The 16,754-nt window shown below is 36.8% G+C and overlaps 1 protein-coding gene across 2 annotated transcripts; it reads right to left on the reverse strand.

Annotated features, from left to right (window-relative positions):
- Positions 1-976: 976 nt before the first annotated feature.
- On the reverse strand, positions 977-16,341 carry masp2 (MBL associated serine protease 2). 2 transcript variants are annotated; one of them, XM_077723092.1, is made up of 7 exons: positions 16,181-16,341; positions 6,572-6,667; positions 6,252-6,474; positions 6,013-6,190; positions 5,026-5,157; positions 2,231-2,427; positions 977-1,310 (listed from the first exon to the last, which is right to left on the reverse strand). In XM_077723092.1, exons 1-7 carry the CDS (start codon positions 16,204-16,206, stop codon positions 1,131-1,133), a joined length of 1,032 nt encoding a protein of 343 aa, XP_077579218.1. In that variant the 5' UTR covers positions 16,207-16,341; the 3' UTR covers positions 977-1,130. The 2 variants fall into 2 exon arrangements, with proteins under 2 accessions (XP_077579218.1, XP_077579210.1); XM_077723084.1 differs by having other exon boundaries at positions 6,572-6,670.
- Between the last annotated feature and the right edge of the window lie 413 nt (positions 16,342-16,754).

Genomic DNA, 16,754 nt, shown 5'->3' on the forward strand with positions numbered 1-16,754 from the left:
CCTGTAAATTACAGCATAGGCTTAAAGAAGGACATCCGGTTTGTTGTCGTACCAATTTTTTATCTGGCATTAAACTCAACACACCAACAGTTGAAGTAATAGTAATTAAGTGAATAAAATGAAGTAATGTAAGGTTTTCAAAGTAAACACATTATATATATATAAAAAAAAGATGTTCTAATTCTTTAATGCCAGCCTACGGATAATAGTTTACTGTCAAATATAGACACAAACCTGAACCGAGTGTATTTTCACTCCTATTACCCCCAGCTTTCATTCTCATTGATAGATATATCTCGTAATAGAGTCCAATAGGAGATAAATATCAACACACATAACTGCAGAGCCTTGCCAGTGATCGCCCGAGGTTAAATCCTTGAAAACTATGGAGAAATATTATGAACATTGTTATCAAAATTGATCAAAAGCACCAAACCAAACATATTTCATCACAACCTGAATGCCTTTTAACACTAGACAAGAATTGTGATTTCCTGTAATCCAAACTTGTATAAAGCACCACTTACTATACTCATTTGTCATAATGTCAGCCAAATTCTACATTATTCAAAGAAGAAGCAATAAAAAGAAATGACTACATCAATACAAGGGCACTTCTTTGGCACCTCAACACACTTAAGTGTGTTTCTTTGTTGAGCAAAGACAAATGAAATGCCAATGTGCAAGTGCAAAAAGTGCCACCTTCCAAGCAATTTCATGGTAGTGGAGCACCCTGTAATAACTGTTTTGACAGAGAATTAGAGCTGGAATTAGGTAGGAAAAAAACTGCATAATGTATGAAGGTTAACGGCATAGCTTTCACAGTTATTTGGCTCCCGCACCGTTTTCATTTTATTTTACTAAAGTGATTTTCAGCATATTAAATGCATCTTTTTTATTACCCCCAAAAAACGGTTATGGGGAAGATACTCCACACTCAATAATTTCAACAAAAATAACCTGTTGAAACACAAAATATCATAAAACACTATTTTATTGTGTCTTCAATTAGTGATATCCTCTTAATTCCTACAAAATCAGGGAAACCGTACCCAGCAACAATATATTTGTACCCGAGGTACATAAATACTAACTATTATTGCTGACTATGTCATTTGTATACTTAACTTTCAAGTCTTAATGACAACAAGGGAAGTGACATTTAAACTTGTGTACTTGATCTTCCATCCTTTGTTTTTTCCAAGGGAGTCCGACTTGAATGCAACATGTGCTTGAGAACTTTCAATTTGGATGTTGTCTGGTGCCGTGGATCCGCAAAATGGTCCGTAATCTTGATGGCTTGTAGAAATCTTCCAAATTACAAGCAGTGATTTGTGAAACTGATGTTAAATGTATAGTTAGCCGTATGGCTCAACAGCAATGTTCCCTCTAATTTTTCGTTGGTCATCATTGCTCGCTATGATCACACCAGTATCACAACTGCCATAAGCAGGTGCATGTCAATGTTACCTCTAATTTTTCGTGTAAAACATGCTGTAAAACACCAAAAACATAAGAGTGGACAGAGCTACTGCCACTGGCTGCCGCGTAAACGGCGCCATCATGGGGAAAAGGGTAAAAAAAAAAATAATACCGTATTTTCACGACTATAAGGCGCACCGCATTATAAGGCGCACCCTCAATGAATGACATTTTTACCATATATAAGGCGCACTGTATTATAAGGCGCACGGTCTATTTTGGAGAAAATTTAAGACTTTTAAGTGCAATTGACTTCCAGGTATGAAGCACTCACTACTTTACAGTCACCTCTAGAGCCAGCCATTGTTGATGTTTTTGATTTTTTTGAATAAAATCTAGCAGTGGGGGTGGAGCTATATGATGGAAGATTTTGTAAACTAAGATGGCATCTGCATATTTAATAGTATTGTTTCAGTTCAGGCATTTGTGTTTTTTAATATTCTACAGTGGTGGTTTTTCGTTTTTGGTTTTCTTTTTTTTCCATATATAAGGCGCACTGGATTATAAGGCGCACTGTCTATTTTGGAGAAAATTTAAGACTTTTAAATGCGCCTTATAGTCGTGAAAATACGGTAATTGGATTTTATTAAGTGCGCGCCATATGATTGCTGCTGCACGGAGAAGACGAGATTAGTGCGCAATTGCGCACGCGTGCAGTTTAGAGGGAACATTGCTCAACAGTATATAGATTAAGCATGGCGAAGACAAATAAATTGTTGAGCTGTTGCTCTCCAGTCATGTGACTAACCTTCAAATGATCGTATGGACAGAGTGTGTCTGGGTGTCCTTCTATGTCAAAAGGCTCTATAAACACCAGGATTATTCTGTAGCCCTCTGGAAGACGGATGGTGTGGTTGCAGTGAATCATGGGCGGATATGGGCTCGGGTAGCCTGGACTCATCAGAAGGCCTGACAGGTTCGTCAACACCTGGCTGGGGCATTGTACTGTTGAGGAAGTACACCAATTCATATATTTTACTCTTCAGGACAGTTTTTCAATTCTTCCATTAATTTGAAGCACAGTGCAGTATTTCTGCTTTGTAATTTGCAATCATATTCTTGAAGATTTAAGGTGCCAATCAATGTTCCCTCTAATTTTTCATTGGTCTGGGCAGTAAGACAACCTCCCTGAGCGCACTGATAACCAGTGTGAGTGACATCATCATTGCTCGCCATGGGCACACCAGTATCACACCTGCCATAAGCAGGTGCATATCAATGTTCCCTATAATTTTTCATTTAAAACATGCTGTAAAACATGAAAAACGTAAGAGTGAACAGAGCTACTGCCATTGGCTGCTGCATAAACAGCGCCATCATCGGGAAAAGGGTAGTAAAAAAAAGTTTGGATTTTATTTACTGTGCGCCATATGATTGCTGCTGCGCAGAGAAGACGAGAATAGTGCGCAATTGCCACAAGAACCACAGTCTCCCCAACCTAATGCGTCGCAGGGTCGCAAGAGGAATACATGACTTATTTAAACCCAGGGAATGTATTGTGCCATCAGCGCTCAAGTATGGCAATCAGGAGCCAACAATGCACTGCACTTCAAGGTTGCCCTATCCTTAAGTCTGTCGAACAATCACACCATGAATACAGCTTACCTAATATGACAACACTGCTGCACCTACGCACTCACTGTGCACGTGCTTTTCATGCAAAAAAATATGGTGCTATGCTATATGTACATTTCAGAAATGTTTTCCCATTTTTTTTGGTATTTTTTACTTATCAGTTCACAACTACCAAAACTAGTACCGTATTTTCACATCTATAAGGCGCACTTAAAAGTCTTATATTTTCTCCAAAATAGACAGTGGGCCTTATATATGGCAAAAACAGAGAACCAAAAACAAAAAACCACCAATGTCGAATATTAAAAAAACACAAACGCCTGAACTGAAACAATACTGTTAAATATGCAGATGCCATCTTAGTTTACAAAATCTTCCATCATATAGCTCCTCCCCCACTGCAAGATCAACAATGGCTGGCTCTAGAGATGACTTTGTAGCGAGTGCTTCAAACCTGGAAGTCAATAGCAATTACCATATTTTCACGACTATAAGGCACACTTAAAAGTCTTACATTTTCTCCCAAATAGACAGTGCACCTTATAATACAGTGCGCCTTATATATGGAAAAAAATGTCATTCATTGAGGGTGCGCCTTATAATGTGTTGCGCCTTATAGTCGTGAAAATACGGTAAGTAAGACGATGGGGATACTACAGATTTTTTTTCCGTTCTTCTGGTTTTTTATTTTTTATTTTTTTTAAACACATCAAAACCTATTTTGAAGTACCATGTATTAGTACTTTCACCATCTCAGAGAGCAAAACAACAACTCAAGCTATGAGAGTTGCGGTTTAGAAAAGTGACAAGCACTCTCTGTAAGGCTGCCAGAACAGAAACATTTTCCACACGAGGCACACTTGTGTAATATAAATCCATTTGGCCCCACTAACGATTAATTCCAGATTGCAAATTTGTTATGTGTACAACACAAAATTAAAAGCCTGCATTCATAAACAGCAGCTGGCAATTGTGACACAGTGCTTTGCTCCCCTTTTCACATTTTTACCTAAATAACTCTCATCCACAAAAGCACATACATATACATATTTTAGAAATATTTTTCCCCCCTAAATTGTAGAGATTTAGAGAATTAAGTCACTTTGAAAAAAAAGAAATACTACAGCCTTTTATGAAATGATAATTCACTGGAAATCCTTTTTGGTTCCATAATTAATGGAATTCATTAAGGCTGCAGTCATGACGCAGCAAGTGTTCAGATGTAGTACCAGACAAGGTGAATAATCATGGAAAAGAGGCTATGAGTCATATAACAGTAAAATCTATTGGCAGATAATCTTTCTTTTGCCTATTTTATTGTATGATTTATTTTGTCTCCCCTTCTAATGGTCAGTCAAGGCATGTCAAATCAGTAATTTTGATTCATTACTTCATGTCAACAATACACATATATGTATTACTTTTTCATACAAGTATACAGTTTTTATACCGATTTGAATTTGCTTTTCCCTGCAGAATAACCAGGAACCAGCCTTGTCTTTGGCAATGACCCTAACCCAAACCCTAACCCAAACCCTAACCCTAACCCTAACCCTAACCCTAACCCTAACCCTAACCCTAACCCTAACCCTAACCCTAACCCTTACCCTTACCCTTACCCTTACCCTTACCCTTACCCCTAACCCTTACCCTTACCCTTACCCTTACCCTTACCCTTACCCTTACCCTTACCCTTACCCTTACCCTTACTCCTAACCCTAGCCCTAAATAAACCAGTGGCAAGTCAGTTAAAGGCGCCATTGCATATACTGCAGTTAAAGAGTACCAATCACTTTTGGGAAGTGAACACTTATTTTTTTAAACTTTTTGACCGATTTGGAACGAGTACATTGACTTAAATTCTCAATGACTACTGAATCAAGGAATTAAAGTTATTAAACTCTCTTTTTGTTCTGTTTTGTCAGTTTACAATACATTTTCCACAGAAAATTCAGAATTCTTGCTTACCTGTACACGATCTTCTGTCGAGATGGAGAACATATCCTGGCCTACATGAGCAGTAATACCCACCGATGTAATTGTGGCAAAATTGATCGCAGGTTTCCCCCTTGTGTACAATGTCCTGACACTCATTTATGTCTGCAGAGAAGAGTTGAATCAGAGTGTAACCATCATGCCATCTGATTGTCCTAGTCTATATAGTACACATACATATGTATCATATGTTTTTACAAGAGTATTATAAATTAGAGGTTGGGAGCCTAGTAAAATAAGGTAAACATGCAGGCTTAGGTTGTTGCTGATTGAATAATGCAATCGTAATGTATGTATATAAATAACTAAGGTATGCTAAGCTGATCAAAACGGGGGAGGGAAGTGAATATCTGTATCGGGGTAAGGTTGCCATCTCCATAGTACGAGATTGCAAGAAAATAACTCTCTTGAGAAATCATGTAACGATGTAAAAAGGGTCACTGAGCCAAGAAAGACATGACATATTGTTTCTAAAAATCATGCACTATTTCTTACCAATCTATGAAAACATAGAAACATAGAACCATGTTTCGTCTTAACTCTCTAGGAATGGTCGATTCTAAACCACTCATGGGGTAAGAACACTTCAGAAATGTCAATGTTATAAACTAACCTGTTAAATCTACATTACCGTATTTTCACGGCTATAAGGCGCACTTAAAAGTCTTAAATTTTCTCAAAAAAAGAGATGGCCCCTTATAATCCAGTGTGCTTTATATATGGAAAAAAAATTAAAATGTGTCATTCATTGTGGTGCGCCTTTAAATGCGTTGCGCCTTATAGTCTCGAAAATACGGCATGTTGGTTTATCAAAAAATGTTTTTTGTATTTTCCTCTAATTTCATCACATCTAAACTCATTACTAAATCCATTACTTAACCAGTGTAACTGAATACAACCAAATTTATGAAATATATTGCCTTCTGGCAAAAAAAAAAAAGTGTCAAAATTCCGTGTCACCTTCTGAAGTGTAAAATGCTTGGAAGCCGGTGAATCGCTCCTCATTAGAATAGTCACTCCTAAAAACCACTGACATGTGGTTGTCAGTTGACAGGATGACAATGTTCCTGGGGGTGCTTTCATCGTTCTTTTCTTCTTCTCCACAGAAACGCTTGCTATAGTTGCCTTCTGCCAAAACCTGTTTAGACAGGGTCATGGCATTTTGCGGCCAACAATCAAATCAAATGAGAAGGCCATACCTGAATGTAATCATATTCACACAGGTTGGACGCTTCCATGCTGAAGTGGGTGAAGTAAAGTTTAACCCTGTGGCCTAGTGGGACTGTGATGTTCCACACTATGAGTGTGTTATCAGGGTACGGCTCCGGGAAGTTGGGGGAAGTTAAATTGCCGTATAAGCCTGTCAATTCAACACTCAGCGACACATGGAAGACGGAGAGTAGGACAAATACACAGCCACCACTATCACAAATACATATGAGTGTAACTGCTTTTAGGAATATTTGTGTCATAATAATGATAAACAACAACAACAAATGAACAATAACAAGACACCCACCTGGTCATGTTGGCAGCAATCTTCAGATATGTTTTTTTTTTACTGACTTGAGTTCTGCTCAGTGATCTCCGGGTAGTTGAACTTATGTGTCCTTCCCTGCTGACAGTTAGGTAAACAATGTACGACAGGCACATGATCACAGTCATCATTGTCCCCTCCCTTGGTCACAGATGTCAAAGGAGCTAGACGTCAATATAATGTTGAAAGCTCTATTCTTGTTGCTTTGTCATAGCTTTACAAGTTGAGGAAGGGTTGACATCTCATTATACTAACTTGATAAAAACACATTTTTAGAAGGACGTGAGGCTTGAATTTCATTGTTCAGTACTCAAATGTTTGTGTAAATGCGATCCCGACGTACATTTTCCCCCAAATGTCTTAATGTCAGCCTCAGGAAGTATTTAAAGACACGACCAGAGCATGAACACACCACTGGATAGTCTTAAGTTTACTGTGAGTACCTTCTCGCTCCAGATTGTGCATTTGCCTGCTTTGGGGTCCTCCACCCACGAACAAAACACTTAAATCACATTGTGAACTCATAAAACTGTTGAATAGGGTATCTTTAACCTCGAAATGACCAAGAAGATATCTTAAAAATAGACAAATAAATAAATAAAAGGGCAGTGTTCAACTAGCCTATTAAGCATGCTTTGGGGGAAACCGGAGTACCCAGAGAAAACCCACGCAAGCCCGGGGAGAATATGCAAATTCCTCACAATGAGGACTTACCTGAGATCAAACCCTTGACCACAGAGCTGAGAGTGGCTCATTGTTTTATGTTGGTTGTTTTGTTTGTTCTTTTGAGTGTTTGAACAACTGGTTCTTTATAAAAACCCCTAAAAAATGGACTGGTGAGCCACGTATATTAATGAGACAAGGCTCAGCTAATTATTTCTGAGTCTAGCTAGCAGTTAGACAGTTTAATAAAAGCCCCAGAACAATGATAAGGGTATAATCCCTCCCATTTCCTTCAGCAAAAGATCACCTTTTGTTTAAACATAATCACAGTATACAGTTAGTACATTAGCGCGAGTCTCAAGGCGATTTGTGAGGACCAGTTGTCTTTTTCCCAATCTGTACGATGGTTAAAAAGGTAGGACTTATTAATACTACTTCAATTGGAAATATGAAGTTCTGTTTGCGTTGATCAAATGCACATGTCAGTATTTGATTGATATGAAAGCCACTTAAGTGGAACAAGGTTTGAATTGTATTTCCAAGCATTAAATACCAAAGCAAACGTTTTTCCAGCCAGCAATGAATGACTGTAATTATCTATATAAACATCATTGTCATCTCCCATTTGCAAATGACCGCTCTTGATCGTACGTTTTGTACAGATTGTGAGTCGAGAAAAATTAGCTGCAATTTTAGGTACGTTTAATTGCACATGTTGTTGTTTTTTTTGTTCTTTTATGAATGCTAACCATCTGCCACTCTATCTTTCATGCATCAGGATGTCAACCTCCGGATCTAAACAAATACCTCCTGGTTAAATATCTACTATAGTAAAAAAAAATAACGTTTAAATGCCTTTTCATTTTTACGTTAATATGACATTAGTCATTCAGGTTTGCTGTTTTATATTCATTTCCTCTGCTAGGGAAAATACCGACACATTTTGAAGCTTTTTTTGTCAATCATTAAGGACTGGTTGTATGCTTATACATTTCAGTCAAAGTGATTAAATCACTTTTTTCCCGTTAATTGCATTTTTTATTTCAACCCCGTAGAGTTGCAAAATGCTGATGGGTGACATCATGTGAAAATTAGCACATTTGTGACATCATAGCGTTCTGTAAGATGTGTTAAGCTCTTTCACACTTGTTTTATCGTGATATGCTCATTAACCATGCTTTCATACAGAAACCTTTACATCAAAGTTCGGTTTATTGCAAATCTTAAAAGGCAGGGCTTTCAGAAGGGAGAAATATAGTAGAAATAGTACTTTTAGGAATTTTGGATGCAGCACAGAGAAGGAAAATAAAAAGGTTGATTCACTTTACACTTGCTTTACGTTCACAAAAGTCTTAGGTTCATCAATAATTATACTTCAATATAATTAGAAGTCAATACAGGGGAACATCTGATTAATTATATATGTATATTTAATTAGTTTGGAATCTCGGATGATCTTCTTGCAAGGGAGAATACATTCGGACATTGTCCTCGTCACGAAAGGAAATTCTACCGTGCGGTAATATCTCCTGTCCATTTAAGGCAGTGGTCTTAAACCGGTCCTCAAAGGGCCGCAGTGGGTGCAGGTTTTCATTCCAACTCAACAAGGATACCTTTTGCAAAGGGAAATCAGTTAATTAGAGTCAGGTGCTACTTATTTTAAAGACACCGGATTGGTTAAAATGTCGGCATTGGATCGGTTGGAACAAAAACCAGGACCATCTGCCGGCCTTATGTGGAACCAGTTTGAGACCACTGATTTAAAGTCACAAATCAAAACAATTACAAGGTTATTGATTAATCCAATTGCGTAAGCAAAAACAACAGCTGTTATAAATCATCACAGATCAAGTATTCAATAATACCAATTAAGGTCGGAACTGAAAAACAACTCCGTTGGAAATTCAACAAACAAGCCTTTATTCGGCAAAACAATTCCATAATTAAGCAAAAAGAGCGTCACGATTTACGACAATATGCGAGTAATCATGGAGCTTGTTGGATAGCGATCAAGCTACATCAGCAATTTCATAAGCGTCCTTCCAGGTCTGCATTTTAGTAAACAGTCTTTGGAACAAGGACTCGGTGACATGTTACGATCCCGAGCTCGCCCCAAACAAATTGAAGAAGCTCTTATACAAAAAATGATTAAATGCACACATCTATATATATAAAAAATAGTATTACAGAATATTATCCAACAAAGGTGAAAATCAAACCGTGTCTATCTTAACGTCCAGCTGCATCAAACAATAGCTTCAAGCAATATTTCAAAACTAGACCTTTAACAAGTGGCTGAATGTCACCCGAGGGTTTGACACTTAAATGCCACAATGTCTTCTAGGACTGATAACTAGTGCTTTATATATTTATGCTTGAATGATTTATTGACATGATTGTGAAGATTAAGTGCTTGGAAAATCAACATGTTGCTTTCAACTTCCTTTTGCAGTTTTTAGTGAATATTAAATCACGAAATATATTTTTCTTATTGTAGAGTAAAGATTTAGCAGTACATTACTGCTAAATCTTTACTCTACAATAAGAAAAATATATTGTGGCAAAAAGAAAAATTAAAAGTACTAATAGTTCCAGCTCTTTGGATGTTGTGTGTAAAACTGTATGGCAGGTGAATTTGTCTCGGTAGCCCTCATTTGCCATTTTCTCAAACCATCTGTGTTTAATACCTGATTTAAATCCCAGAATCTTCATTCATATTTCAAAAGTTTCTTTAAAAAGAACTTTTCTTTCATGTATCCAGGCTGTGTGAGTGTCAATCTACATATGTAAGTAGCTCCGAGTCACATTACACTTGCTTTTGAGATGCAGACCAGATTTGCATGATATGATCGTTGTGTTTCACTTTCTGACAGACAGGATTCATTTGAGTGTTTACACTTGTTCTCCATCGCCGTGATGTGCCCTGTGCTGAGTATGATTGTGAGCACTTGCTGGGATCTAGAATTTTGAGGTGACTTGAGTCGTTTCTTTATAAATATTGCAAGGACACATACTTCCTTAAAAACGTTCTGTCCCATTGAATGAATGTGTTGTATGTTATGACAGTGTGTGTTCTTGGGCAAGTTTATAGTATAGAATAAGACTGTGTTACCCAAGTGTGGAGCTTGGATGGTGGTGTGGCTTGCGTGACCAGACGCTTGTTTGGTCGCCGTCAAATGGTGACAGAGTTTACAGTTGAAACCAGCTCTCAAAATTATATTCAAGAGAGAGAGTTTAATATCTAAGAGAGTTTAATATCTAAGAGAGAGAGTTTAACATCTAAGAGAGAGAGTTTAATATCTAAGTCCTGTTTAAAATCCACGTCCTGTTTAAAATCCAAGTACTGTTTAAAATCCAAGCACTGTTTAATATCCAAGTACTGTTTAATATCCAAGTACTGTTAAATATCCAAGTACTGTTAAATATCCAAGTACTGTTTAATGTCCAAGTTCTGTTTAATATCCAAGTACTGTTTAATGTCCAAGTACTGTTTAATGTCCAAGTACTGTTTAATGTCCAAGTACTGTTTAATGTCCAAGTACTGTTTAATATCCAAGTACTGTTTAATATCCAAGTACTGTTTAATATCCAAGTACTGTTTAATACCCAAGTACTGTTTAATATCCAAGTACTGTTTAATATCCAAGTACTGTTTAATATACAAGTACTGTTTAATATCCAAGTACTGTTAAATATCCAAGTACTGTTAAATATCCAAGTACTGTTAAATATCCAAGTACTGTTAAATATCCAAGTACTGTTTAATATCCAAGTACTGTTTAATGTCCAAGTACTGTTTAATATCCAAGTACCGTTGAAACCAGCTCTCATAATTATATTCATGAGGGCATGAGGATTTTCATGAAAACAAAATTCACAATGGATTTTGTGTTGACATTAAACATCTAATCAAAATGGATGAATTCCCAAGCTTCCATTAAAGCACTTTAGAATGCTGGGTACTATTTAAATGCAGTTGGTTTAATAAGTTCAATAAGCACTACAGCTAGATATTTAACATATGCGTCACAACTGAAGTCATTTTACGGGACCTTTTGGAGCTGCATGTGCTGGTGCATGTTGCATTAATAATTGAAACAGGTCACATGCTGAAAAGCATTAAGTCCAAACTTACAGGAACACAAAGAGGATGTCAAATGTGTTGTGCTTGCGCTACGATGATTTTAACAATGTGTTTCCTTCAAGCAAGTCAGTTGGTTCTAAGAAACCACTTAAAAAGATGAAAGAATCGAAACTGTTTACCTCTGTGAAGTGAACAAAGAAGCATTGGAATGAAATAGAATCAGATTTTCAATGCTTTCTGCTTCATTATTCATGTTGTTCATTTCCTTCTGCTAGCATCAGATTTTTGATGTTTTGAAATTCTTGAAATTATTCTCATGGATTCATGAGTTTCTTTATGGTAGTCTTTGCTCTTCATTGTGTTTTCAACTGCCAACTTCCTTCCCCCTTACTCTCTTTTCACAGGCTGCAATTACAATCCCCTCAACCACCCACCTGCTGTTAACTATGTACTATAATTATTGACTTAAGTGAAGGTGTTCTAACTGAGCTGAAGACTGAAGAAATTTAAACTTACCGAAAAGGGCAATTTAAACTCCAATGTGGTAAATTGTTTGGTTGTTCTCAGTATTCTGAAGTGCAATAGAATTGATACAAGAGTGAAATAACGTGCCCTAAAAGAGATGTTTATTTACATATGTACTATTCTAGAGATACAACTGGATTGATGATTGAATTGGTAGATGGTAACCAAAGAATGGGACGATTTGAAATTGTTGTTCATTCAAGACAAAGACAGCTCTTGGCCAGTTCTTTAGACAAAGGGTGTCAGACTCGGGTTGGTTCACGGGCCGCTTTAACGTCAACTTAGTTTCATGTGGGCCGCACCATTTTAGATAAAATATTTAGATTTTTTTTTAAATGGATTAAAAGAACTGGATTAAAATCCCGATTGCATTTTGTATAGATCTAAAACAATGTTTATTTTAGCTTTTTTTTTAACATATTTTTAGATTTTACAAAATTATTCTTGAACTAAAAACACAAAAAAAAATATAAAAAATACCAATAATCAGGAAATTTAATGTACATCTATACTCTTCATTTGAATTTGATCCTAAAACAGAAAGTCACCACTCATGATTTACTTTTTCGGGCCACACAAAATGATACAGCGGGCCAGATTTGGCCCCTGGGCCGCCACTTTGACACCAGTGCCCTAAGATGTCCTCCAAAGCTAGAAAACGACAGTCCATCTCTATCGGTCTCTGCTTACACAATGAATTTACTTCTTCTTGACCACAGTTCAACTGAAGAACCACAGCCTGGTTATATTTAGTCATAGCTTATAAGTACATTTTATAAATGTAGGGATTCATCCCATTACACTTTCAATTTGATCTGCCACGGATACCTTTTGCCACACATAACAAGTACAGTCATTTCCCCGTTAATTCAAATCCAAACTCAGGTTCCAAACCAAAACCAATGATGAAAATTAGTTTACAGTTTTTTTGCTAATACTTACATTATGTCTCTTTGTCAACATTCTGCCTCAAATTGCATGTAATTTGACACAATGTAAGATTTAAAAATTCCAAAATCTACATACGACAAGTACTGTAAAAATTTCTGAAAGACCAGTAACTTATAAAGCTGCCATAAATGCTAAATAATAATATACTCACAACGCTAACAGACCATGACTCAATAACTCCGATGGGGATATAGCTGATGCTTTATTTCGAGTATATAATTGATGAGACATTTTCTGGTCTGTTAGGCGGGAGAAAAATGACATTAACATGAAACATGGATTTCCAATCTGAAAAATGGTGTTGACTGCAGTGAGAAGCTCCCATGCCATTAATTCCCATCAGCCATCACTGTCGCCTACACGCCACTGACATTTAGGATCCCAGCGGCCACCCTTATGTTTGATAAGTGTGTACATGTTTGTACATTCTCCCATATGTGTCTATGTTACAGCTCGGCCAATTGACATAATAGGACTGACTTTGTCTTGTTACAGCAACTGCAATCAGGTGTATTGCCATACCATAAGAGCGCAATTGTCCCCTTGTGAAAACAGTCTTAAGAAAGCCATTGTTGGACACTCATCTATCTGCTACTGTGGTAACAAATCTATTATAGGAGAAAAGGCTGCACTAAACATGGTTTGTTCTGGTAAGTATTCACAGAAAAGTATGATTAGACAGCTGTATTATTGTACACATTTGTTAGGACTTAGAAGTTCTTCAAAAGAAGACTATAGGGCATCATTCCGTGCTATAATTTGATACCTTGGTCAAGTATCGCTTCTATTTATGACAGTGAGGCTTAGTGTAAAACATGGTTTGCTTATATGATGTATAAAAAGGTAAAATAATGGTATTATCATGGTCTAAACTAGAAATTTGTAATGAAAAACAGTATTAAAAGCTTTAAAAGACAAGTCAACCAAAAAAGGTGACACGACACAAACATTAAAAAAATGTTTAACACCTCATCGAAGATGTTGGACAAAATCAAATCTTTAAAATTAACCAAAAGACCAAAATATAGGCATAAAGTCTTCCTTCTCGCCCGGTTCGCAATTAATTATTTTTTTGTATCTTTTTTTGCACAAACATTAGCATGTTAGAATATTGCACCAAAAAAGAAGTGCCGTATTTTCCCGACTATAAGGCGCACCGCATTATAAGGCGCACTGTATTATAAGGCGCACTGTACTATAAGGCACACTGTATTATAAGGCGCACTGTATTATAAGGCGCATTGTATTATAAGGCGCACTGTGTTATAAGGCGCACTGTGTTATAAGGCGCACTGTGTTATAAGGCGCACTGTGTTATAAGGCGCACTGTCTGTCTATTTTGGAGAAAATTTAAGACTTTTAAATGTGCCTTATAGTTGTGAAAATACGGTAATTGCTATTGACTTCCAGGTATGAAGCACTCATTACACAGTCACCTCTAGAGCCAGCCATTGTTGATGTTTTGGATTTTTTTTGTATAAAATCTTGCAGTGAGGAAGGAGCTATTTGATGGAAGATTTTGTAAACTAAGATGGCATCCGCATATTTAACAGTATTGTTTCAGTTCGGGCGTTTGTGTTTTGTTTTTTTTCATCCGAGAGTGGTGGTTTTTCGTTTTGAGTTTTCTGTTTTTTGATATATAAGGCGCACTGCATTATAAGGCGCACTGTCTATTTTGGAGAAAAGTTAAGACTTTTAACTGCGCCTTATAGTCGCGAAAATAGGTACTAATATTACCTTAAATCCTTTTGGAAAGCAATATCAAGTAAAAGTGTATGCACCAGAAAAATGGCATCAAAATAAGTAATTCCCTAAAGCAGACTTTAGCAACAAATGCATTGCACTTTTTAAATGTCATTATTAATAACAATCTTCACAACCTGTATTTTGAGGTTGCAGACTTGAATAGTAGAATCCAAATTTGAACATGGTCATTATACATGTCCAGCCTTTCATGTGGAAGGAGCTCATAGGGCATCTGAGCTTTCTTCGGGAGTGAACGGAACAATAGACCCTATAATGACAACCTCTCTTCAACAAGCTTTGCGGAATTATAAAAGCCATTAACCGTCATATGCCTGTGCTGGTGGAAAAACAAGCTCTCCATTCCTTTTCAAAAAAAGCGCAAACTATTACACGACAGTCAAGGCAAAACACTTCAGATTGACCTACTTCAGCATGTGTATTAAACGGTGTAGAATGATATTCTTGACTATGGTATACGACTCTGAAATAATGCATGCTTGATGGATCAGTTATCAAAAGACACTCATGACTGCCCTGTTGTAAAAAAGATTCAAAAAAATACATACATTGAACAGGTAATGAATGACTCCTTTCAAATTAACATTCAGAAAATTGTACTGCAAAATGACTTGGTCGTATACACACACAAGTCACTTAAATTGTAACTAAACCAAGTGGCTTAGTGATTAATGACATTGAGTACATTTAAATGCCTTTATTCCTCGTGTTATAATAAGCAACAAACTCAAACGCCATACTAATAATTCCCTCCACCATCACAAATACACACACAATAACAGTACGCTTGAATGACATTTCTCAAAAATCTCAATACCCTTTCTTCTTTTTTCAGATCAAAAGGAAAGGAAATAAACATTTTGGCTTGCAGGCATCTGCTTTGATGTTGGTCCTGTGCAACCACATTTGGGCATTAATGGGGAATAAACCCTAAAGTGACCAGCTCTTCAAACCATCGTGTATTTTTCGTATTATTATTGCCCTTTGCCAAGATGTTTTGCTTTTCAAACATTGCATTGCAAGGGATATATATTAGGATGAATTGTGATAGTTGCACAACTTGAAAACGAAGAACTGTCAAACATTTCGGGACCAGTGGTTGAAGTGTTAATACACTTTAGCACAGGGGTGGGCAAACTTTTGGTCCCAGGGGGCCAAATTGACTTTAAAAATTTGACAGATGGGGCGGGTCAGCACAGGATACGATACATATAAAAAAGTGCATCCGTTAACAGTACATATGAAACAAACAGAAAAAAAGGACTGAAGTATAAACATACTCATCACTCATCATTAAAGTAAACAGTATAAATTACAAAGTAAAGTAAAAAAGGAATGTATTACCAAATATTTAAATATTATTTTTAAAAAGATAGAGGGGCTGTAAAACACGAAAAACAAATAAGAGTGGACAAAGCTACTGCTAATGGCTTCCGCGTGACGGCGCCATCTTAGGGGCGGGGGAAACTATCTGAACAACGTCGGCGGGCCGAATTAAAACGCCTAATGGGCCTTCTCTAGCACCCTGTATTTAGTTTTCAATTTGTGTTATAAAGTTGCTCTCCCATTGACAATCCCCAACAGAATCAGAAAAAGATACATACCACAGGAATAAAAACACTTCAGGCATTTCATGTACTGTAATTAAAGTTGAAGTTTCTAAATTTACCTTTAAAATGGTTGTCTGTCTGTATTCAGGTTGTGTTGTAGGAGGCAAGACTGAGCAGTATAAGCCAGGGGTGGGCAAACTATTCCAAAAAAGGGTCACAGTAAGTGCAAGTTTTCATTCCAATCCTTAAAGAGGACATCTTTTCACCAATCTGGTGTTCAATGAGTGCAATCAGTGGATTGCAGTCAGGTGCTTCTTGTTTTTATGCAGAAATCTCATTGGTCAAAGTGTCTGTTCTGGATCGGTTGAAAAAAAAACAGCTTGACCGCCTTTGGTATAATCTCAGAAAAAAGTATATGGTGGTTTTGTTTTATTTTTATTATTTTAATGTATGCAGGGCAACATTTTTCAGGATATAATATGTTCGGTCAATGTCTGATGGAACTTCTAGTTTGGTGACTTTCATTCAAGATCCCGATTGGCACATTTTAATGATTATTTCACTTGTATATGATGTGTTACAATCATACGGCAAAATGATTTAATTACATTGCTTTGGGCAGTCAAAG

This window comes from Stigmatopora nigra, chromosome 1 (genome assembly GCF_051989575.1).
Source record: "Stigmatopora nigra isolate UIUO_SnigA chromosome 1, RoL_Snig_1.1, whole genome shotgun sequence".
Classification (NCBI taxonomy): domain Eukaryota; kingdom Metazoa; phylum Chordata; class Actinopteri; order Syngnathiformes; family Syngnathidae; genus Stigmatopora; species Stigmatopora nigra.

What these genes read in the sequence shown, in the direction of transcription:
- masp2 (XM_077723084.1), bottom strand. Translation starts at nt 16,206, where the DNA reads ATGCCTGAAGTGTTTTTATTCCTGTG. An exon ending in GAAGTGTTTTTATTCCTGTG is followed by an intron (nt 6,671 to 16,180) that starts GTATGTATCTTT and finishes CCTAACTGTCAG; the next exon opens with CAGGGAAGGACACATAAGTT. An exon ending in CGACAGAAGATCGTGTACAG is followed by an intron (nt 2,428 to 5,025) that starts GTAAGCAAGAAT and finishes CTTCCTCAACAG; the next exon opens with TACAATGCCCCAGCCAGGTG.